Raw genomic sequence first — 26,002 nt, 5'->3', positions numbered from 1 at the left:
ACGCTGAGTGACCTAACGTTATGCGTTGACTTGTGGCTTCCCCCCCCACTGCAAAAGGTATGTTCAAGTCCTGACCCCTAGTACCTGTGAATGTGACCTTTGAAAACAGGGTGTGTGCAGATACAATTACGAAGTCAGTCAGTCACACCGGAGTCGGGTGGGTCCTTGATCCAATATGACTGGTGTCCTTATACGAAGAAAAGACACACCCACAGGGAGACGGACAAGGGATGAGATGCAGAGACTGGAGTGATGGGCCTACAAGTCAAAGGACGCCAAGGACTGAGGCAACCCCAGAAGTTGAGAGACAGGCAAGGGACTGACCCCTGCCCTTGAGCCTTCAGAGGGCGCAGGACCTGCTCAGGCCTCGATCCCAGACTTCCAACTTCCAGAACTGTGAGGAGACATTTCTGTTGTTTTAAGTCATCCAGTTTGTGGTGCTTTGTTATGACGGCCCCAGGAAACAAATACATTTACCCACATACCACAAAGCCTTCCAGCAACTCAGTTTGAATGCACACTGAGGAACGTCCCCCTCTCCTCTCGGGCAAGGCCCGCTACCCGTGCTCCAGGGAGAAGGGCCACAAGCTCACACTCCTGCCTCGCGGGACCCAGTTCTGGCCAGTGAGATGCTGGGGACTTCTGCTCAGAATTTCCTCCCGGACCCAGGACAGAGCAGTGGAGGGAGAAGCCTTTTCTCTTCCTTCCTGCTTTGGACAATGTGGGTTCATTTCTTAACCAATATTCTCTTTGACACATGGATATGTTTGGTTATTCTGACAATGTTCAGTCAGCACTAGCTGCATAAAATATGCCTTGTGGAAGCTTTAAAATGCAGAGATGTCTGCAGGACACGACTCCGGGAGGCCAGGGCCAGGCCCATCACGTCCAAATCTCAACGTGGGACTATGGTTCAGCTGGATGGCTCCCCCATAGAGCTCGAATAAGATCGTCAGGGCTGGCCTGGGCCATGGCCAGAAACAAGCCCACGTTGCTGACACCTGTCTCTCGGGTTTCTCACCCCATGGGGTCCACCAGTTTTTTTAAAGGACCTCAGGAAACTGCAGCTGCTCCCTCGTACCTCCCCAAGTGGAACGAGCGTCTTAGCTCCCGTGTTTGCTGGTTATGAGGAACGCAAAGTGAAGGCAACTTGGAAATTAGTGAGTCCTTATTGCCCGTCTTTGACCCTGATTGAGCCCGCTGTCTTCACCCTCTTCTACGCAGGCACCAAAATGATACAGAAATGTAGGAAACAGGGTCTCTGTCCCAGAAGACTTTAAAATCCAGGCAGGAACTAGGAAAGAAGTCTCAAACACATGCTTTCCCTGGCAAAGATGCGTCCTCATTAATTCCTGCTCTATCCGACCAGGTTTACAGCAACTCCATCCTGCTGGAAATCGGGAAGCTCATACAGATGTGTTTCAAAACTACCGTGCAAGCCAGTTTTACATAAACTCAGCACTAAAGGCTGCAGCCTTTTACAATCTTAAGAGAGCGAAGTCAGCTGACCCTCCTTAACCCATAAAGTGCTTTCTGAGAGCAAAATGAGATCTCTTTTTCTGCTGGACGACTAAATCAGCAACAGCTTAAGTAAGACTCCCGGCAAAATGGATCCAAATGAACTTGAAGAAAACGACCTCCTAGTAATAAAGACGTCAAGTCCAAGTGAGATGCTTTGAAGAGCCAAAGAGGTTGGAGCGTGTAAAGTGACTTTGGTGGGAGGTTGGATGAGCTGGGTAATTGCTGCTGAGCACTCGTGGGAACAGGAAGTGGTGTTTAAAGCTGTGATCTTAATGGGCTTGGAAAAGACAGCATTTTGTTTGTTCAAGAAAACAAACGTTAACAAAGATGGGGAAATACACACGAGGACAGAACCATAAAGTGAGATGAGAAAGAGCCGAGAGGTCACTGGGTCTAAACCAAGATGAGGTCATTGTCCGCAAACACCTGAGGACCCATCCTCCCTGGTAGCAAGGTGAGTCCGTGGGAACAGCAGCAGGAGCCATGACATCACTGAGGCCAGGAAGAGCCTGTGCCATGGGCGGTAACTGCCCAAGGAACGACGGACATTGCAGAATGATCCCTCCAAGGGTTCAAGAAGAGCGCCCGCCTCGGTGCAGGAGGGGAGGACCACTGGTGTCCAGCAAACGGAGCAATGGGTCCACAGAGTGGGGAGGCTGGACGGACCCACCCGGTACAGTGAGATTCCCCCCCTTGCCTCTCCCTCACCCCTGACCCACAACGCCCCCTCCCCAACCTTATGTCAGTGAAACCATTTCTAATAGAAAGGGCTCAAGATTCAGCATTTACACTGAGACTAAGACTCAGCTTAAACTGTGGAGCATTTACACCAAGAAAAGAAATTGAAAAGGGTCTTGGTTTTGTTTCTTTGCTTAAATGGGGTTTTCTGGGTTGGTTGGTTGAAAGGAAAAGCGACTTTAAGGAATATTGATCAGCAGGTCCACTCGTTAAAGGGAAAAGAGGCGCCCCCCCACACACACACACACCGCTCCCCTCGTCACACACACGTCTTACCAGGGGACCCGGCACAGTTCCTGCTCATCCACCACTAGTGGGTTTCAATCTCCCGGCTGCCCATGAAATTATTCAAACAAACCGATCACATCCTCCTGTGGGAACCTAGGGGCCCCTCAGGGCCCTCTTGTTACTACAAAGTCTGCCCCCCACAACCCCTGCTCTGCTCTGCAACCCCCGAGGGGCCCCGATGTCATGCGGTGTCCTGCCCTGGCTGAGTACACGTGACTCACAAATGGCCGTGGAGCTCACCTGGCCAGTGTCGCTGTCGTGTGTTTGGCCGTCCCTTAACCACAGGGTGGAATCCCTCCCTCACCCAGAGGAGGAGAGCAGGACACAGACACCCGCAGGGACACTCACGTAAAGATCTGGCGGCCCCAGCGCCTCAGCTCCGCCTGCTCCTCCATCGAGGCCTCTAGCGCGTTGTCCCTCAGTCTCTGCCTCACGCTCTGGACGCCCTCCTGGTCCCTGTCCCTCTCCTCACCCTCGAGCTGCGCGGCCCGGGCGGCCATCTCCCTGCCGTGCTCCTCCAGGATCTGCTGCAGGAAGAGCCAGGGCACACCGCGCTTGAGCAGCTCCTGGGTCATCAGAGAGCTCTGCAGACGCCGCAGCTCCTCGGTGGCTCTCTCGGACAGCGACAGGCTCAGGGCCCTGAGGTCGTCCAGGGCGGCCTGGTCCAGGCGCTCCTGCAGCTCCTCCAGGGCAGCGCTGTGGCCCGCCACCAGGCCCCTCCACTGGCCCAGGTACTGGCCCACGTCCTCGGCCGCGCGGAAGGCTTCCCCGATGGACAGCTGCTCCTTCCGCTGCTCCTTGTGCTGGCAGGGGTTGCAGAGAAGAGAAGGACATGGGGACGAGGCTCAGGGCGCCGAGCCCTTTGCGCAAACACTTTGGGCATTTGCCAGAGGAGGCTCAGAATGCTGGAGCCTTTTGCCCAAGCTCACAGTTAGAAAACCATCCTTAAGGAAACAACCCAAAACAGTGAAAACTTCACTCGTTCGACATGTGTCAAGCACTCATTCACTGACTAGGTAAAGCCCGAGAGGCAGACGCCCTGTGTTCCAGGCCTGGCTCTTCCACTGACAAGCCGGGTGACTGGAAGCGAGCGTCTTATGCTCACTGTGCCTCCATTTCCTAATCTGTAAAGTGGGGAGAACAATGGGCTCACCTCACAGAGTAGCTGCGAGGATTCAGTGAGTTGCCTCATTCATGTGTAGCCCCAGAGAACAGCCTGGGGCAGAGTTCACATCAATGAATGTCTGCTACTGTTATTACCATGTGCCAGGCACCTGGTAACTGCCCTTCGTGATACGATAAGGATGCAAACCCTGAGATCCACGAAAGACCATTTAAATGAGGTCAGGGAAGGCCTTTTCAGGAAGGAGATCCAAGTGAGACCTGAGGGACGAGGTCATATCTTAACCAGGTTAAGACACGGGGAAGGAACATTCCTGGGAGAAAGAACAGTAGGAGCAAAGGCCCAGTGGTAGGAAGAAAGCTGACACATGAAGACGTCCATTGTGGTGTTATTTACAACGGTGCCCCTGCAGATAGGCTCGGTTCTATTGTGTGAGAACATGGGATTGTCCTCCTTATGTTCGTGGGTCCTGGTGACCGGAGAGTGCCAATCCTTTCATTCTACAAATGAAGTGTCCTCAGCACTGCGGACACTGCAAAAACCTTTGTCTTCATGAGCTACACCCTAACTCTGTGCCACTCACAAGATTTATCAAAAGCAGCTGCAAGAAATGACATGTATGGAAGACCACTGGGCCCTCTGTGGTCCAGCCATCCTTCTAGATCCCACTCTTGCATTAGGCATGACTATCAGAGAAATGTGGTCTTGGGCCCCACTGTTTTGATCCTTTAGCCAATGGAGACGGGTGAGGCGATGCTCAAGATGGGGTAGAGGTCAACAGTCAAGGTGAGAACCATGGCTTTCTGTCGGGCCCAAAATGTGATCAGTAAAAGCGGAGTTTCTATTGATCAAGTGAAAGTTACTCTCTATCGCCTTCCCTCCCTCCTGAATGGTACCAGACAACCACCTGAGTCTCATCCTGTACCCATATGCCCTCTGAATCTGCCCTTATCCCCGGGCTCAGGGCACTGTCTGTTTTAGGTCCTCGTCAGCTCTCACCTGGCCGAGCACCACAGCCTCCCAGGGGTTTGCACCGCCAGGCTCCTCCAACTCTACGTGACAGGGTACCCATGAACTTCCTAAATCCTAAATCTGACCACGTCCTTCTCCTGAAAACCTGTCAGCGTTCCCACCGTCCTCAGAGGACGGTGACGCCTCCACCTGGCATGCCGTGCCCGCACTCCCAGCCACACTCCCTTCGCCCCTGCCCTCATCCGCCCGACACCCCAGCGTGTCATGTTCTCAGAGTCCCAGGCACAGCAGGGCACCCTCGCCTGAGTGCCTCCCGCCCCCTGCAGTGTCCTCCCTGGACTTGGACACGTCAAATGCACTCTTGTCCCCTGGGCCTCAGTTTATGCTCCACCTGCTGGGTAAAGCCTTCCCCAGCAGAAAGAGTAACTTCCTGTCAGTGAGCACATTAGGATGGATTTATGTGTTTACGTCTCAGTCTCTCCTCTCGCAGGCTGGTAAACATCCGCGCAGGTTCATGTCTAGAATAAGGCCCAGGCTCTAAGTCAAACAGGCCTGGCTTCACTCCCATGTCTGCCACTTACTGGGTGTTCGACCTGGACCACATGACTCAATGCTGTGATTGGAATGCTATGTTCCCCACATCGTTCATGTGTTGAAACCTAATGCCCCACGTGATGGTATCTGGAGGTGGGGCTTTTGGGGGGTGCTTGGGTCATGAGGGTGGGGCCCCTAGAAATGGGACGAGTGCTCTTCTCTCAGAGGCCCCACAGAGCTCCCGCGCCCCGTCCCCCACATGACGACACAGTGAGAAGAGGGCCCTCATGTGAAACCCACCACACTGGCACCCTGATCTTGGGCTCCCAGCCTCCAGAACTGTACCGTATACATTTTTGTTCTTTATAAGCCACTTAGTCTGTGATATTTTGTTATAGCAACATGAACGGACTAAGACACTGCAGCTCTCTGAGCCTCAGTGTGTTCAGTAAAAAAAACAGAGAGAGAGAGTGAGAGAAAACAGTAGTACGACCTCACAGGGTGAATGAATGTCAGGATTAAATAAGCTATCTTCCATAACACACTTAGCATAGTGCTAAGTAAACACTCAGTACATGTTATAGCATTGTTGTTATCACGCCTGCACCCCTGTCCTCATCTATCACGACCCTCTGCTTTGCTGAGGCTGGAGAGGACCTGGAGAACCCTTCATGACCCAGCCTGCCAAAAAGACACCATCGGCCAACCACAGATGGCACATCAGGACACCTGCCCGGTTGCCACTTGGATCCCAGCTCTCTGATGGCAACGCCTGGGTACCTGGCACTTGCTGAGTGTGCAAAAAGGTCATGCAAAGAAGCAACAGCATAATTCCGTACATACCTTTTGCAGAATCTCTCGCCTTCTCTTAACGATTAGTTTTTGGTGGAGCTTTTTCTTTTCCTGCTTTAAGTCATTGTCCAGCTTCTGTTTGATAGAAAAGACCTCGGTCTGAGCCCGTTCCAACAGCTCTTCCATCTGGTCTTCGTCCAAGTACCCTGCTCTGGATGAAAAAGACACGGGGCTACTTAACGTCTTCTCTGAACTCGCCTTGAGCCTGACTCTTGTAGGGGAACACTTGCCACCATATTAGTTTGGATTGCATCAGACACGTGTTTACCCTGAAGAAGGAGTAAGAGGATGGGCAGCTAAGACATTACTGGAATATAGGAAGGGTCAAGTCAGCGTCATTACAGACGTGCAGAGAGAGCTCAACGTCTGGAGAGTAATCATCGTTAGGGCAGAAATTGGGCAAGACTTCGGGAGAAATTAACTCTCAATGGGACCATGGTGGTACAGATAGAATCCTCCAAGAGGAGATGGAGGATAGGAATTCCTGGTGACAGGAATGGCACAAGCAAAGCCCAAGAGGTAAATGTAGGGATACTCTGTGAGGGTTAATTCTATGTGCCAACTTGACTGGCTACGGGGGGCCCAGATCAAACCCTGCTTCAGGGTGTGTCTGTGAGGCTGTGTCCAGATGAGACTGGCATGGGCATCCGTGGACGCAGGGGGCCGACTGCCTTCCCCGGTGTGGGTGGGCATCATCCAATCCACTGAGGGTCTGAACGGAACAAAAGGTGAAGGAAGGTGGGATTCGCCCCCTTTTTTTTCTGCCTCACTGTGTGAGAGGGGACATCTCATCTCACCTTCTCCTGCCCTTGGATTGGAATCTATGTCATTGGCACCCTGGTTCTCAGGCCTTAGGACCCAGACTGAATGACACCACCGGCTTTCCTGGGCCCCAGCCGGCAGATGGCATATCAGCTTCCATAATCACATGAGCCAATTCCTCACCTACATCTGCTCCGTTTTTCTGGAGAATCCCAACTGACATATTCTGTTATTACCATTGTTACCACTACTCGTCCCAGTCTGTCTGCGTCCCTGGGCTGGGCCCCTCGTTTGGCACAGGGAAGATGCTCCAGGGAAACTTCTTAAAGCAACGAATAGGTGAATGAATGAATGAATGAATGAATGGTGGATATGTTTTAGAAATCTAAGCCTGTGCCAGCCTTTACAACAGAATTTAAGAATCAGAGGTAAAACGCACGTCCTGTAAATGCTCAGAGCCGTACACCCAGCTGTCGGATACCTCACTTCAAGGCAAGGAACTGTTTCTTTCCCTTGAGTGAAAATTAATCAGGAACATCAAGTCAATGTCAGTGACTAGCCATTAGCATCTCTGAGTAAGGAGTGTTCGTTCACATAATTTGCACCTTATAGAATCCTCGTTAAATAGAGCGGGAGCCGCAAAGACCTAATGAAATTACCTAGGTAGTGGAACCAATTCATAAAACCACAGGTCATCATAAGAAACCAACTCTATAGTCACGTCCCTATTAATCTTAGAGCTTCTTGTAACCTAAAAAGAAGACGTTTCATTGTTTGCGCTGAAGCACCTCCAAGTCTAGGTGACAAGGAACGTGGTAGAGAGGAGAGGGGTTGTACTGATGACAAGGGGCCTCATCACTGTTTACCCAAATGTATGGTACCCCCGGTGCTGCTGAGAAACACCTATCGCTGTCCAAGACAAGCAACAGTGTGTTGACCTTCACTCCCAAGGTGAATGCAAGAGCCCCAAGGTGCTAGAGCACACAGGAAGAGGGCTCTCCCACCACAACTCACGTCAGCTTCCAACACCGGTTTCTCAATGAAATATGGGGGATTTGCTCTAAAATGAGCGAGGGTGGAGACACCTAGCTACGGCAGGATTGGCCGTGCGCTGGTACCTCCTGGAATTGAATGACGGGCACATGGGGATCCTTGCCCGGTCGTCTCGACTATCGAATGACGTTTTTCAAATTCTAGAATGCAAAGCAGTCTTACAACTAGAGAGTTCTTAAGAATAAGTAAGGAGCAGCGGTGCAGTCAACGACTGAACACAAGCAGATGGTCTTGGACGAGGAATGAGGAGCAAGGCGGTTGTTTGCCCCTCGGGGTGGCTTGGGGGTTTTACCTCTCGTGTTTCTGGATAAGGAGGGTCAGCTGGGCCGCCGCGGCGCTCAGAAGGCCTTGCACACGGGTCTCTGACGACACTATGTTCTGGACCAGGTATTCCCTGTGGCCAAATCTCTTACTTAGGTGATACCTCTTACTAGCCTGGAAAAAGTCCATTAACTCTTCTACATCTTCCTGTTTTTAAAAAAAATCAAGAAAATATGCGTAATTAGCGTTTAGAGAAAAATTCTCTCTAGACATTTAAAATATTACATTTTCTTTTCAAAGAAAATACACAGGAAAAGGAGCACGGAGATTAACACTTAGCAAAGGCTTAGAAGAAAATTCTATCTGAATAAGAAATGAGGGCTTTGAACAGTACCCTGGTCCCAGAGGTAGGGAGTCATCAAAACAACTTTACCGCCCTAAGACACGGGATGTAAATTTCACTCAGTCAGTGATCCGTCCTTCCCCCAGGCACACATGCACGCCCGCCCGCGGTGTTCCCAAAACAGCTCAGCACAGGTGCGGCAGGTCTGGGATCCATCAGCCACCGGCGCTGACCCCTGGCACTCCCACACTCACAGAGGAGACAAGATGAGCAGTCACAAAGAGCAGCGAGAAGTTTTCCTCGGTCTACAAAACGAACACCACCCAACCAAACAGAAGAGAGGATAGTAACCTAGCTTACGCCGGGTGTCTTCTCTGGGCCTTACACCGGGCCCAGAGCCTTTCTCACCTTATCTAACTTCATCTAGGGAGAGAGCACTATTAATATGATTCCCATTTCCCAAGTGAGGAAGCTGAGTCCATGTCGCACAGCTGGTGAAGAGCTGAGGGGGATTTGAACTCAGCAATCGAATTCCAGGGCCTGTGCTCTAACTTCATAGGCAGCTGCCCCCCAAATCCCTCTTTACCCAGCGGCATAGTAATTAGAACCACAGTAATGAGAGCAGCAGGAATTAAACACGAGCCTCAGTGGTACTACCCCACCGATCGATTCTGCTGGCTTTTTTCCACCTGTGGAAATACTGCCCATGCGATGAGCTACCAAAGATCAGTACATTGTTCAACAAGAGACTTCTGACATCGTGGACGGTCTCCTCTCCACACAAAAGCTGTAATATCGCCAATGTCAGCACCGGAGAATTTGTACTATCCAGACGGTGAAAGCTGGATGGTCAGTCAGACGCCCAAATGCCAGCATCGCCCTGAAAGCCCTGGCAGCAGAATCAATAGAAAGGGAACACTGTGGTAATATTCCTGCTCTCCCCGGAACTGCACCCACGTGACCTGGTGACCGGGGCCACCGCGTAAGGAAACTCACAGGCAGCATCCTCAAATATTCCAGCAGCTCCGATCAAAAAAGCCTGGTCCGCGGAGGCTTTAGCACTGAGGCAGTTACTCCTTTGACCCCTGTGATTAACAATCACACGTATTCTTTCCAACTTGACTGCCTTGAGAATCAGCCTCTGCCCTTAGTGAGGAGAAGAAGGACCACAGAATCTGCTACAATCTAAGTGATGCCACGGGGTCTGAATACCGAATGTGGAGGATGACAGAATTCTTACTATATTTGCTCTCACTGAAGTTCAGTGGAAAAACCTAGAGCAAAATGGAGAGGCTGCTCTGTCCTCTTCACATCCCTGTGCCTCCTGAGAGTGGCCCTGTCTCCCCAAAGGCTCATGGTGATCACGTGGTCTCCTCCTGGCACCACCCTGCTCGGTCACACCCTCATGCACTGGGCCTGTGCCAGGACTGGAAATCTGGTGTGTGATTACACGCTAGTGATCTCACCTCGTGCCAGCCTCACAGGAAATTCCACAGTAATGTTGACAGTCTCAGATAAACTATTGTCACCATCACCTAGGAATTTATTCAGCCTGCATTAATAATTTTCACACTCAAGTATATATGCAAGAATAGACACAAATTCACGCAGGCATATACGGACTGTAACGGGCGCCCCCCACACACACACGTAGATGCACGTGTATAGTTATATGATTTTCACTGCTATATAGACATATTTTGTGCCGAGCACTGGCTTTCATGAATCAGTTCACTCAATCTCCATCACTCCCCCGTGAGTGTCAGTACTCTATTACTCCCATTTTACAGGTAAGGAAACTGAGGCTCAGAGAAGTTGGGCAATTTACTTAAACTGACACAGCTGGTGGGTGACAGAACTGGAATTCCAGTGCAGGTCGACCTGAGTCCTGGGCCTGGGCTTTACGCCCCCATATGTCCTGCTTACTGGAAGCTCACACACACATGAAGGGTGGAAGGAAGAGAAAGTTAGTTTGTTCATCCGCAGCACAAGAGAAGACACAGGCCTTAGCTCTGGGAGAGGAGGGATTTACTGCAATGGGTCAGGAAAAGGACTTGTGCCTCCCGGGGAGCCTGATTCGAGGCACTACCTGTATTTTAGCGTAATCTTGCAGTAGCATTTTAGCTGCCTCTGGTTTCAGGTCCCCTTTGAAAATAGCGCTTTTTATCTGGGCGAAAAAGATACGATGCACTTCGTTCCTCTGGAAAATGGCCAGTTGCCTGTGAGCCCGGGCAAAGTCTTCCTCCTGCTGCAGAGCGAGGGACCTTCTCAAGTGCTCCTGCTCCAGCCCATGCAGGGTCCGCAGGAGGCTGCTGCACTCGACCGCCGACTGTGGAGACAAGAGGCAGCACATGAGAGGCTGACACGCCAGACAGGCATGTACGCACACATGCATGCACACACATACACACATACACATGCATGCACATGCATGCACGCACACACATACACATGTACACACACGTATGCATGCATGCACACATATATGCATCTAATGCACGCCTGCATGCACATATAAATGTATGCAATGCATACACACATACATATATGTGTGCGCACATGCATGTACACACATGCATGCACACACATGCATGCACACACACATGCATGCACACACAGTCATACACACAACATAGTGCACGTGCACACATGGGCATATGTGCACACATGAGCACACACATTCCCTGGAACATACATGCACACACAGGCATGCATACTCATATAAACAATACAGTGCACATCACACATGAGCATGCACACTCCATGGAACACACACATATGTACACAATGCACACACACAGACACACACAACGTCCCATTTTACAGGCCATTTTCAGGCAGCTTGAGTTGCAGATTTCCTCCCCTGTGAGTGTTCTGCTTTAAGACTATTCTGGAAAACAGAGAGATGGAAAACAGGAGGACAGGCTGCAGCAGCGTTTCCTAGAGCTGAGCAGCCTCATGCTTGTCAGCGTCTCACAGCCAGGACAAAAAGCACATGCATGCACTCACATGCGAATCCTAACCCCAAATCATCTGTCCTTGTTACTAGCATTACATTTCTGCTGAAGAATGAGGCCTGAGGCAATGATGTTTGTGTCATTGTGAAACACTCCCTAGAATAAGTTTGGCTGGGAGCTCCCCATTTCCACATACACCGCCATCCTAAGGGGCGTCCAGAGACCTGCAGAAATGTGTTCAAACCCCAACGTAGTTCAACCCTCCTGTGGCACAGATGAGAAGACTAAACCCTAAACAAGAGACACACAGCTCAGGCCGCCAAGCAGGGACTGTCATGTGTAGAAATGAGTGGGGTGGCCAGGGTGAGAGACGCTAGGGTGTGCGGGGACTGGGGCAAGGCGGACTGAGCAAGCCCCGCCTACAGGGCCAGCGCGACTCAACCCACCAAAGAGGGCCCTGCAGGAATATGGACCCAGTGCAGCCATACCTTCCCATTTTTTAAGAGAAGCTGGAAGTCTGGATTTTTATATGAAGTTTTGTATTTTAAATATTGGCAACAAATGTGCATTTTTAAAGGTGGATTAAAATAATGGTCCCTCACCCCCAACTCCTCCCTGAACTTTCCACTAGCATAGACTTTTCAGGGAAATGAGCCATGTTTATCCTGTGGCTTTGAGTGTCTAGAAAAGCAACTTGTCCTTGGAGGCAGCTGGGGGCATGGACCAGGAGAGGGCACTTCATTTCTGGCTCGACAACCACAGCCTGTGCCAGGCTGTTGTGGAAAAAGTGCTGATCACAATGCTGACTGTGCCACCAAGAACGTGACATCGTGTCCAGGAATTATGTCTGCACCACACTTACACTCGCTGCATTCAACTGAGCAAGATGCACCATTGTAAAAATGTTGTAGAAAATGAAATCCATCAGACATGCTTAAAATGTAAGAGTTCTTGCATTTAAGGAATCTTTTAAGACACTCTCCAAGGAGTTAGGAAGCCGTGGGCAGCTCAGGGCAGGCCATGTCCCTTGCTGCCCCTTCTTTAAGTAGCCAGGAAGCACCTGTGTGTGGAGGAGAGTCCCTAGACAGAGGACACAGTCTGAACCCACCAGTGGCTGCTTGCAAGAAGCTTCCCCTCTGGGCCTCGGGCCCACACTCTTGGACTGTTCTATGTCATGGGTTCTCTGAAGATCGCTCTAAATGGTGCATCACCTCAAACACAAGCACAGGACCAGCGTTCCAGGCATTGGTCTAAGAGCTACACAAGGAGTAACAGCCCTAAAGGGTGGGTAGGACGGTCATCTCCAATTTAAGGACAGGGAAGTCGAGACCCAAGGGCCCTGAGCAATGCGCCTTCTGGAAAGAACAGAGCAAGGACCTAAATTCAAACCATCTGCCTTCGGTCTATGGTCGTCCCTACTGTCCCCACAGCCTCTTAGTGCAGAAACGCTTTGCAACCTGGAAGGACTGACACAGGCGTTTAAATGTGAACAGACTTCATCTCTGTAGTCAGGACTGGAATTCCTAAACTTCACTCAAAAAAGCTAATATTGCTCACTTTGCTTTTTAAAAAACTAAGTCTTGGTGGACGACTACGTCCAAGATATTTTCACACATCGTATTTAAAGATGACGGCAACGAATGTATAGCTAAGCCTAAGTAGTCTGTGCCTGTGTGAGATGGACTGGCTTGCTCAGACAGGAAGGGAAACACGTCTGTTAACTTCTGCAGCTCAGATGCTAATTTTGGAAGCAGACTGGCTCATGTAAGTGACTTGTCTCTGAACACAGTGACCTAAGGGATCCACAGTGATGGTGGCGTCCCAGTGCGCACCAGCGGGCTTGGGGAGAGAGAAAACACCTAAAACTGCATTGCTCAGGCAGTCTTTTGGTAGCTAAAGCTCCGAAAACGCAGAAGCCCACCAGGATGGGGTAGCATGGCGGCATGGGAACACCACGGTCATGGCACTAGGATGGCCGTGAGGACCAATGGTTGGGGCACGCTTGCCTGGGCGTGCGTCCTGGCCCCACCTGCGTGTCCTTGGGCAGGTGACCATCTCCGAATTGGTTTCCTCACCTGGAAAAGTGAGACCCTATCAATTCCCACCTCACTGAGTTGGTGTGAGGATTTGATGAGCAGGTCTGTGTGATATGTTTAGAACAAGGCCCAGCACGCAGTGAATGCCGCTAAGTAAGTGTGAAAGCATTTAATAAACTCAGAAAATATTTATGCTGTGACGTTAGGTGAAAACAAACAAGATGTACATTATATGAACAGCTTAAGGTTTATTTTGTAAAAAAAAAAAATGTATAAAGCAAAAGGCTACAATATATGCCAAACTCCAAGAAACAGGAGCGGGGCCATGCGAATGTCACTGCACCTCCAGGGTCAGGCCCGCAGGAGGAACTTAATAAACAGGCTGAACGAATGATCATCTGTTGTTGAGTGGTGGGAGGGGTTTCCATTTTTTTTTCCCCCAGTGTTTTTCTTTTTATGCTTTGGAGTTGGAGTTGGCAAGCTTTTCCATAAAGGGCCAGATAAATATTTTAGGCTTTGCAGGCCACACGAAAGTTTCTGTCACATACTCTATTTTCACAATCTTTTAAAGATGTAAAAACCATTCTCAAACCATGGGCCAGTCAAAAACAGGCTCATGGGTCCCATTTGCCAATCTCTGCTTTCTAGTGCTTTCCAACTCTCCCTCACTGAATACGTACTATGTTTACAGGAAAAAGAAAATTGCAACCAATTTAGGAAAGAAGAGAGAGATCATGAGACTGTTGAGACGCTGAATCACTGAGCAGTGCATTCAACACCCTCTATTGTGCCTGGTTCAAGGAAACAGGGAGTTGAGGACAAAGATCACAGACTGGGGTCAGCCAGTGGAATTGTGGTGGGCTGAATGGCGGTCCCCCAAAGTCAGATCCACGTCCTAAATCCTAGAACCTGTGAATATGACCTTATCTGGAATAAGGGTCTTTGCAGGTGTAATTAAGTTAAGGATCTTATGACATCATCCTAGATTATTTGGGTGGGCCTTAAGTTCAATGACAAGTGTCCTTAGAATGACATCATAAAAATGGCGGCGTGAGGTGAGCCTCTTGAAATCTCCCGTGGAATTTACAATAAATTGAACAACTATAACTCCACAAAGGACTCTCTGCACAGAAGACAGGCAAGGCAAAAAGGCACACTATTAAAATCACCTAAAGGTGGACAAACTGTGCAAGTGGGAGAGGAGGGAAGGGAGAAGTGCGGAGACGGAGCCGCGTGGGCGCAGGTCGCAGACCTAGCTCAGTGCTCCGAGCTCGCTGCTTCCCGGAACTACCGCAGCTGCAGGAGAGGGAAGAACTCGGACTGCTAGGGCTCCGCTTATGGCCCACAGGGCTGAGGGGACAGCATATAACATGGCTGAACCCAATGCTCATGGCAGAGACCTTGGAGAAAAGACTGAGGGAAGGAGGCTGAAAACGGTGGTTTAAGCCCTCACTGCCGAGCAGAGAACGGAAGCCTTAGGCACTGAGACTAGCCGCCCCATCCCTACCCTCCCAGAGCTCGCCCCACCCGCACCTGCCCGGTGCTAGAAGCGGAAGAGTAGCAGTGTCAGATCAAAAGAACAGAATATTTACAGTTCTGAGAACTGTGGACCGCAGACACAGATTCGCAGCCCAACTAGTTCTGGCAAAGGGGAGGGAGCTGTGGAAGCAGGACTGGCTGTGGTAGTGGTCGCCCCATTGCTCTGGGCCACCTCTCACAACCCACCCTGCTCCTGGCCCCACCTATCTGGGCGGATCCCTACAGGAGTAAACAGAACTGCTGAAACATACGGGCTCTGAATCTGGTGCAGGTAGAGCTTTGGAACATCAGAAGCTCTCCACATCCCCCCACAGAGGTGGCACCCTATGACCGAGGCGAACACAGAGGAGAAGCCCACCTTCCAGGGAATCACCCCATTGTGTGAGAAGCTGGAATAGTGCAGAGAAAATATAACACTACAGTGTGAGAGAGAATAAAAGGCTGCAGTCGGAGATAAAATAAAACATTCTACCAACACCTACTGAAAAACAAAAAAAAGACCTCTTTCTATCAATCTGTTGTAGAACCCACTCCTGTAGATATCTAGGAAGAGAAATAATAAATCATTAATTGCCATGAATAACCAAGGTAACAAGACAGCTCAGAAAGAAAATGAAAAGTCTCCAGAAAATGAACTTAAAGACATGGAAATATGTGACTTAAATGACAGAGAATTCAAGATTGCAGTTCTTAAAAAACTCAACGAGATGCAAGAAAACACAGACAGGCAGTTTAATGAACTCAGAAACACAATCAAAGAACAAAATGAACATTTTACCAAAGAGATTGAAATTTTAAAAAAGAACCAAATAGAATTTCTGGAGATTAAGAACTCAATAAAAGAAATGAAGAATGAAATAGCCAGCTTAGGTAGTAGAGTTGACCAGATGGAGGAAAGAATCAGTGACATCGAAGATAGAAATCTGGAAATGACACGGATGGAAGAAGAAAGAGACTTGAGACTTAAAATAAATGAAAGAACTCTGCAAGAACCTTCTGACTCCATCAGAAACAGCAATATAAGAATAATGGGCATACCAGAAGGAGAAGAAAGACAGAAGGGAACAGAGAGTATATTGAAACAAATAATAGACGAGAACTTCCCAAACTTGTGGAAAGAACTGGATCCTCAAATCCAAGAAGCAAATAAAACACCTAATTACCTCAATCCCAACAGACCTTCTCCAAGGCACATTGTATTGAAGCTGTCTAAAATCAACGACAAAGAAAGAATCTTCAAGTCAGCCAGGGAAAATAAGATGGTAATCTACAAGGAAAGCCCATTAGATTATCATCAGATTTTTCAACAGAAACTCTACAAGCCAAGAGGGAGTGGAATCAAATATTCAAACTAAGGAAAAAGAGAAATTATGAGCCAAGAATAACATATCCAGCAAAGACATCCTTTAGATATGAAGGAGGAATAAAGACCTTTCCAGACATACAGAAGCTGAGGGAATTTTCTAACACATGACCTGCACTACAAGAAATGCTGAAGGAGGCCATTAGATCAGCATAAAAAGGGATAATTTGTGGCAACCAAAACATAAAAGAGGGGAGAGTAAGGGCCTGAACTGGAATATGGGAATAGAGAAAGTCAGCATGCTTAAGAAAGTGGAATACTGTAAATATGAAACTTTCTTTTACATAAACTTAATGGTAATCACTCAAAAAAAAAAAAAAATCCAGAACTGAAATATATAATTTAATAAAAGGCAAAGAAACAATGGAGACACAGTCTTACCAGAAAAACAAAAATAGAATGATAGGAAATCCTCACCTATTAACAATCACCCTAAATGTAAATGGACTGAACTCACCAATAAAAAGGCACAGAGTAGCAGATTAGATCAAAAAACCAAACCCAACCATATGCTGCCTCCAAGACACACGTCTTAACTACAAGGATAAACATAGACTCAAAGTGAAAGAGTGGAAATTGACACTCCAAGAAAATGGTACCCAGAGAAAATCAGGTGTAGCCATACTGATATCACATGATACAGACTTCAGGATAAAAAAGGTAACAAGATGCAAGAAAACACAGAACATTTCATAATGTTCATTTCAAACATGAACATTTCATAATGATAAAGGGGACTGTAAACAAGAAGACATAACAGTCATCAATATTTATGCCCCCAATCAGGGAGCACCAAAATATACCAAGCAACTACTGACAGAACTAAAGGGAGAAATTGACCAAAACACAATTATAGTAGGAGACCTAAATACATCATTGACAGCTATGAATAGATCATCCAAACAGAAAATAAATAAAGAGCAGCCTTAAATGATACATTAGATAAATGGACATAATTGACATTAACACAGCACTTCATCCAAAAACATCAAACTATACATGTTTTTCTAGTGTACATGGAACATTCTCAAGGATAGACCATATATTAGGACATAAAACTAGCCTCAGCAAATTTAAGAAGATTGAAATCATACCAAGTATATTCTCTGATCACAAGGCTTTGAAATTGGATAACAACTGCAAAAAGAAAGCAGGAAAAACCACAAATGTGTGGAGATTAAACAACATACTTTTAAAGAACGACCGGGTCAAAGAAGAAATAAGAGGAGAGATCAAACGATACATAGAAACAAATGAGAATGAAAATACATCCTACCAAAATTTTTGGGATGCAGCGAAAGCAGTTTCAAGAGGGAAATATATATCATTACAGGCCTACCTCAAGAAACAAGAAAAATCCCAAATAAATAACCTTACATTACATCTTAAAGAACTAGAAAAAGAAGAACAAATGAAAACCAAGGTCAGCAGAAGAAAGGAAATAATAATAATCAGAGCAGAACTAAATGAAATAGAGAACAAAAAGACAATCAAAAAAAATAGTGTGACAAATAGCTGGTTCTTTGAAAAGATTAATAAAATTGACAAACCCTTGGCTAGGCTCACTAAGATAAAAAGAGAAAAGACACTAATAAACAAAATCAGAAATGAAAGAGGGGAAGTTATCACAGATGCCGCAGAAATACAAAGGATCATCCAAGAATACTATGAAGGACTATATGCCACCAAATTCAACAACCTAGAAGAAATGGACAAGTTCTTAGAAACATATAGCCTTCCTAGGCTGACCCATGAAGAATTGGAAAATCTAAATAGACTGATCACCAGTAATGAAATTGAATCAGTCATCCAAAACCTTCCCAAAAGCAAAAGTCTGGGACCAGATGGCTTCACTAGTGAATTCTACCAAACCTTCAAAGAGGATCTAATACCAATTCTGCACAAACTCTTCCAAAAAATTGAAGAGACAGTACTCCCTAACTCATTTTATGAGGCCAACATTACCCTGATACCAAAACCTGGTAAGGACAACACAAAAAAAGAAAACTACAGACCAATATCTCTGATGAATACAGATGCAAAAATCCTAAACAAAATTCTAGCAAATTGAATACAACAATACATTAAAAAGATTATTCATCACAACCAAGTGGGGTTCATCTCAGGGGCACAAGGATGGTTCAACATATGCAAATCCATCAATGTGATACATCACATACACAAAATAAAGGACAAAAATCATATGATTATATCAACTGATGCAGAAAAAACATTTGAAAAGATACAACATTCATTCATGATTAAAACACATAATAAAATAGGTATAGAAGGAAAATACCTTAACATAATAAAGGCCATATATGACAAACCCTCAGCTAACATCTTTGCTCTACGTACAGGAACATGACAGGGCTGTCCCCTATCACCTCTGTTTTTCAACATAGTGTTGGAAGTCCTCGCCAGAGCAATCAGGCAAGAGAAAGAAATAAAAGGCATCCAAATTGGGAATGAAGAAGTTAAATTGTCACTCTTTGCAGATGACATGGTGCTATATATAGAAAACCCTAAAGACTCCACCAAAAAAATATTAGAAACAATAAAAGAATACAGTAAAGTTGCCAGCTACAAAATCAACGTATAAAAGTCCACTGCATTCCTATATACTAACAATGAAATCTCAGAAAAACAAAAATTACTTTTGCAATTGCAACAAAAAGAATAAAATACCTAGGAATAAACTTAACCAAGGATGTGAAAGACCTATATGCTGAAAACTATAAGACATTTCTAAAAGAAATTGAAGGAGACACATAGAAATGGAAAGACATTCCGTGCTCATGGATTGGAAGAATCAACATAGTGAAAATGGCCATATTACCCAAAGCAATATACAGATTTAATACAATCCCCATCAAAATCCAAATGGCATTTTTTTTAAAGAAACAGAACAAAAAATTATCAGATTTGTATGGAACCACAAAAGACCCCGAATAGCCAATGCAATCCTAAGAAAAAAGAACAATGCTGGAGGTATCACACTCCCTGACTTTAGCTTGTACTACAGGGCAATAATAATCAAAACAGCTTGGTATTTGCAAAAGGCAGACAAATATACCAATGGAATAGAATTGAGAACCCAGAAATAAAATCACATAAATATGGACAGATAATTTTTGACAAAGAAGCAAAAAACATACAATGGAGAAAAGACAGCCTCTTTAAAAAATGGTGCTGGGAGAATTGGAAAGCCACGTGCAAAAGAATGAAACTGGACTGTTACCTGTCACCATGTATCAAAATTAATTCAAAATGGATCAAAGACTTAAGCATAAGACCTGACACAATAAACTGCATAGAAGAAAACATAGGTACTAAACGTATGGACCTTGGGTTCAAAGGTCATTTTATGAATTTGACTCCAAAGGCAAGGGAAGTAAAAGCTAAAATAAATGAAGGGGACTATATCAAACTTAAAAGCTTCTGCACAGCAAAAGAAACCATCGACAAAATAAAGAGGCCACCAACTGAATGGGAGAAGATTTTTGCAAACAGTGCCTCCGATAAGGGGCTAATATCCAAAATATACAAGGAACTCATACAACTCAACAACAAAAAACAAACAACCCAATTGAAAAATGGGCAGAGGACCTGAAGAGACATTTCTCCAAAGAGGACATACAAATGGCAAATAGACATATGAAAAAATGCTCAACATCACTAATCATCAGAGAAATGCAAATAAAAACCACAATGAGATATCACCTCACCCCAGTCAGAATGGCTATCATCAACAAGACAAATAGTAACAAGTGTTGGAGAGGCTGTGGAGAAAAAGGAACTCTCATACACTGTTGGTGGGAATGCAGACTGGTGCAGCCATTATGGAAGGCAGTGTGGAGGTTCTTCAAAAAATTACGAATAGAATTACCGTACGACCCAGCAATCCCTCTCCTGGGTATCTACCCAAAAAATCTGAAAACGTTTATCCATAAAGACACGTGGGCTCCAATGTTCATTGCAGCTTTGTTTACGGTGGCCAAGACATGGAAACAACCAAAATGTCCTTCGATAGATGAATGGATAAAGAAGTTGTGGTATATATACACAATGGAATACTATTTGGCGGTAAGAAAAGATGATATAGGAACATTTGTGACAACATGGATGGATCTTGAGAGAGTAATGCTGAGCGAAATAAGTCAGACAGAAAAAGCAGAGAACCATGTGATTTCACTGATATGTAGTATGTAAAACTGAAAACAACAAAAGAACAAGACAAACAAATGAAGAAAAAAACTCACAGACACAGTCAATAGTTTAGGGGTTACTAGAGGGTAAGGGGGGAGGGGGTTATAGAAGAGGGTAAATGGGGTGTAATATATGGTGATAAAAGGAGAACTGACTCTGGGTGGTGAACACACAATGTGAGATAGAGAGAATGTATTACAGAATTGTACACCTGAAATCTACGTAACTTTACTAATAATTGTACCCAATAAACTTTAATTTTAAAAAAAGTGTCCTTAGAAGAGACAGGGATGACAGAATCCCAAGAGAGAAGAAGGCCATGTGAAGATGGAGGTCAAGAATGAAATGACTGGGCCACAAGCCACAGAACGCCTGGGGCCACCAGAGGCTGGAAGAGGCAGGAAGGACCGTCCCCTGGAGCCTCCAGAGGGGACATGCCCAGGTGACTCCTTGATTTTGGACTCCTGGCCTCCGGGAGTGTAAGAGAACCAATTTCTGCTGTTTTACGCCATTAGGCCTGTGGTAATTTGTTACAGCAGCCACAGGAAATTCATACAGGAGCCAAACAGAAAACAAGGCACACCATAACGTAAGAGGCATGTTAAGGCAAGGGGGCTCCAGGTATAGGAGGCAGGTAGGGGCGAGGCAGGTAGGGGCGAGGCAGGTAGGGGCGAGGCAGGATGATTCTGCCTCTTTCCTTTACTGCCCAGTGAGACCACCTGCTGTCAACCCAAGTGGGTTATTCACTTCCAGGGGAATTCTGTGGACGGCTGACAGTCTGAGGAATGGACACAGGGAGTTGAGAAGCTTGTTCCTAAGTAGGTGTTGACCTCCCTAGGGTGACACATTTTCAGAACAGGATATGTGGGCTAAAGTCACAGAGATTGAACAGTCATCTTTTTACAGAGGAAGGTGAAAACAAGCTTGATTTGATACACTCGGGAAAGAACTGTGGCATGATTCCTTTCAAGGCACCAACGAAACCATCTTAGAAAAATGAGAGCTGATCTCGGATCCACAGAGGCCAGGCCTGGGAAGGCTGAGGGACCAGCCTCAGAAGGGAGGGCTGAGCAGGGGCTCTTCCTGCATTACTCCTCCCAGACACCCTGAGAAGGGGGCGCCATTAGCCTCCTTTCACATAAGTCCTTAAGGAGTAGAGCTGGAATGTACTAGAATGTCAGTGCAGGTCTGTCTGACTCAGAGCCGTGATCTAGCGACTACATTCCGGAGGGTCACACTGCGCACAGACATCACGACCTCCCTGAGCCACGCTCTCTGTGGATGCACCTTTTCATGAATGAAGTCTTTCTACTCTCCCCATGACCTCTCATGGCACCGTGAACACAGCTTTATTATAACAGAGTGGAATGATGTCACATTCTTTACATGTGACGATCCTTCGTTAGACTATGAACTTCTTGAATGCAAAAACCACATCTCGTTTTTCTCTGAACCTCCACTGCCTAGAGAGACAGTAAGTGATAAATGCTTTCTGGATAGATAGACGGCAGGATGGATGGAGGTGAATGGACAGATGTGTAGATGGACAGGTGGCTGGAAGAGTGGTAGGTGGGGTGGACAGATGGGTGTATGGGTGGCGGGTGGATAAATAGATAAGTGGGTGGATGGATGGATGTGTAGAAAGGCAGGTGGATGGATGGATGGATGGATGGATGGATGGATGGATGGATGATGGATGGATGGATGGATAAATGATGAACCTCCAAGAGGAAAGAGAGAGGCAAGTGACAGCCTTCCATTGGGAGCCACCTTACCCTCTCACTAACACGTTTCAGCAGCTCTTCCGCCTCCTCCATCGCTGCCATCTCCCTCTGGTACTGGTTTTCTGTCTTCTTTCTTGTTTCCAGGTCGCATTCAGCCGTCAATGCCACCATCTTCCGATCATACTCCTCTTGTATTTCTTTCTCTAGCAAGAGAAACTGCTTTTTGAAAACAGCACCCATCTTCCTCTCTACTTGAGGGGAGAGGTGGCCACTGCTGGTCAGATTTCTCAGCAGGAGGGCAATGATATCCTTGCTGATTTGGGTTCGACAAGCCTCTAGTTCTGAGTCTGCCCGATTCAGGGTTGCAATCTCCAACCTGGCAACACAAAGGTTGAGAGAATCCATTACATAAAGTCACAACAGAAAGCAAAGTTCCCTCAAAGTTCTGAGGTTTCAAATTATTTGTACGTAAGGCATTTCTTTCTTCCTTTCCCTTCCCTCCCTCCTTTCTGTTCCGTCCAGTTACTGAGGGCCAGGGACTAAGTAGCAGCATCCTATTTAGTAAATGTGCAGGGTCCCATGCTGGGAACAATGAGGAATAGAACTTATATAAGATATGGTCTTAGTCAACAACAAGGGGACTGAGGGAAAAATGGACAGTTACTAGATTAGGAGGATTTTAAAATAAAGTTTATTTTAATACTTTTTAATTACAAACTAATTTATGGATATGACAGCTAAATGTCACCCACAGGTACCCTGGATGGGATCCTGAAACAGAACAAGGACATTAGATAAAAACTAAAGAAATCTGAATAAAGTATGGACTTTAATCACAATGTATAAATATTGGTTCATTAATTGTAACAATTAATGTCAAGTGTTAATAGGGGAAGCTGGGTACAGGGTATGGGGGAAGTCTCTGTAGTTAATTCTTCTGCAAGTCTAAAACTGCTCTAAAAATAAAGTCCACTCGAGAAATATTTAAGAGATACTCACAGGGTCACAGGTTGTAAGCCTTAATTGTGATGATGGTTGCATGACTATTTGACTTACAGGAATACACCAGACTGTACTCTGAATGTGAGTGAGTTTTATAGCATGTTAATTATGTCTCTATAAAGCTACAGAAAGATACATAGGGAAATATTTACCTTCATGATATAAAATCTGGACAATGAGGACAAATAGAAAAAGACTCCATTCACTGTAGCACCATCACCCAATCAGACCCAGAGAAGGCATTCTGTTGGATTTGCTTCCAGTTTTTTTCTCTATGTATTTTTTTCCATAGACGGTCACTATTTACAGATGCAAGTACAATTTTGTCCCTTTTTTCTTTTCAATAAACATTGCAATAGGCATCTTCCAGCAGTGTTTAAAAACTGTAGAAGTTTCCTTTATAACGGTTGCAAAATATTTCCTCATGTGATGTACCATGATTCACTTAACCATTTTTCTAGTGTTGAAAATTTGGATTACTAGCATAATTCAAACTGCAAAATAACCTTGACGTTTGTTAAGCATTTTTGATATTCACAATAGTTTCCCCAGGATGCTTCCCACAAGGGGACTCAATGCATCAAATGCCAGCAATCTTCTAAAGCCGCCTAGAACACCCTGTCAAACCGCTTTCTAGAAAAATTCCCTCAGCAACGCAGTAGGGTTTTTATTTCACCCCTCCCTCTACCATGTTTAACAATCTTTGAGAATTTGACATGAAAAAAAAATGACATCTGATTGTAAAAATACAAGAATCTTAAGAAAATTTCATGATAGAAATCTGCCAGCATGTAAAAGTAGATAGAATAACATGACTCCCAATGTAATCATTACCTACCTTCAAAAATTGTCAATATTTACCAAGCTTGTTCTAGCGACTCCCTTCAATGTTTGCTTGAAGATTTTAAAGCAAATCCCAGAGTTTTCATTTCACCTGTAAAATTCCTCAGTGTGCATCTTTAACTGTCAAGGATATATAATATATATATACATATATATATACACACACACAAACATACATACACCGGGGGTGCCAAAAAAATGTATGAAAGTGGACACTTTGGTCACTGTTGCTCAAGCAGTAGTTCGCCATCATCAGAAGTCTCTGGATGCTGATGGTAACCACCTTGAGCACCTCTTGTCATTGCAGAAGTCAAACGTGACTTGTATTCATCTTCTGTTATCAGTATATGTTGAGTATTACAATTTTAATACAGTTTTCCTTTCTTAAAATGTGTACACATTTTTTTGGCACCCTCTGTATGTACAACTGTCAAGGATATATGTTTATCTACATATGTGTATACATTTATATGTATATTTTACCTAACCTTGACGCCATTATCATATTCTATATATTTAAAATATTAACAATTCCAATAATTAATCAGTCATTATTCAAACTATCTCAAATTTCCCAAAATGATTTTTAGAGTTGAAAGTTTCATTCAAGAACCAAAGAAAATACCACAATGTCAGTTCAGCCCACTTTATTCTATAGCATTCCGCCCTCTCGTCTTTTTTCTATGGCATTGATTTGTTGGGGAAACCAGCTCATTAACCCTGCAGAATGTTCACATTCGGGATTTGGTTGATCGCCTCAGGGGTGTCACTGTCCCTGTGGCCCCCAGATTTCTCATAAACTACGAGTTAGATCTAAGGTCTTGATCAGAGTCAGATTCAATTTGTTTTCCAAAATGCCCTACGTGGTACCATGTGCTTCCTATGGGATCCAATCATGGGTAAATGGGTCCAGGTGGTGCCAACACGACCCCATATTATAAAGTTTCCTATCAACCTCTCACCCAGTGGCTTTAGCATCCATTTCTAATTGTTACCTTGACCCATGATTTCGTTAGGAGTTAGAAAAGGTACATTTTCTAATTTTATCACTTCTGCATTTTTAAAGTGGGGATTCTTCAAAAAGAACTTTCCTCAACAATTCAATTGCTCTGACATAAAGCTCAGAGATAGGATAGAGATTAGATTTTTTGCTAATTAAAGAGTTGGTGTCATGGTAACCGTCAATGGTGACAAATGAATGTGGGTCTGTTTCTTTATTTGCTTACTCTGTTTTAGTATGAGGGAAAAGGGTTAATACAACTTTTCTCAAATACCCGAGAATCTGAACTTTGCTAACTGCTACCTGGAACCTCATAAAGGGGAGAACATCAAGTGTGTTATATACACCACATGGCTCACGGTAAAAGGGGGGGCCTGCTTGGTCCATTATATCTGGGCGGGAGGATCGGTCAATGAGCCAGAGATTCCCAACAGGGAAGCCGTACTTTCACCTTCCCTGAGCAAGATGACACTTGAAATTGGGCATGTCCCTTGTGGGGACCCTGGAAGCTACGCCTATGAGTTGGTACAAAAGATACTGGCACCTGTGGAATGTGAAACTTTTAAGCCAGAAAAGCTCCCACACCTGCCTGACGTGGACTACACATCCTTGCTCCCAAGCTGTGTCATCCAGGGAGGAAAACCCTCTGGGATGGCTGTGTGGCAGGGACACCTGTCCTCGTGGCACGGTGTGTGCCCAGCCTTGAGCCTTTTACATAGTCAAGGCCATTGTTTAGCTGACCCTAGGAAGGACCCCTGTCTCTGCATAGCATCACTATGAAATTGTAGATTTTTACATAGTTGGTGGGTTTCAATTAGCAGCCGTCATTATTCTTTCTGATGCCCCGAATTGACCACCTTAAATAAAATGGCTCCGTGTCCT

At 45.7% G+C, this 26,002-nt stretch overlaps 1 protein-coding gene across 6 annotated transcripts in view; it reads right to left on the bottom strand.

Annotated features, from left to right (window-relative positions):
• The window catches only part of EVC2 (EvC ciliary complex subunit 2), a 96,386-nt gene that overhangs the window by 31,491 nt on the left and 38,893 nt on the right, over positions 1–26,002 (bottom strand). For all 6 annotated transcript variants that reach the window (XM_074321171.1, XM_019718017.2, XM_019718018.2 and 3 more), the window contains 5 exons: positions 22,327–22,651; positions 10,537–10,776; positions 8,136–8,311; positions 6,020–6,179; positions 2,896–3,350 (listed from right to left, as the gene is read on the bottom strand). In XM_074321171.1, coding sequence (XP_074177272.1) covers positions 2,896–3,350; positions 6,020–6,179; positions 8,136–8,311; positions 10,537–10,776; positions 22,327–22,651 — 1,356 coding nt within the window. The remainder of the gene's footprint in view (positions 1–2,895; positions 3,351–6,019; positions 6,180–8,135; positions 8,312–10,536; positions 10,777–22,326; positions 22,652–26,002) is intronic.

The sequence above is a fragment of the Rhinolophus sinicus genome, linkage group LG02 (assembly GCF_036562045.2).
Source record: "Rhinolophus sinicus isolate RSC01 linkage group LG02, ASM3656204v1, whole genome shotgun sequence".
NCBI lineage: Eukaryota > Metazoa > Chordata > Mammalia > Chiroptera > Rhinolophidae > Rhinolophus > Rhinolophus sinicus.
The sequence above is the reverse complement of the archived record's forward strand: the minus strand, read 5'-3'. Positions and strand labels throughout refer to the sequence as shown.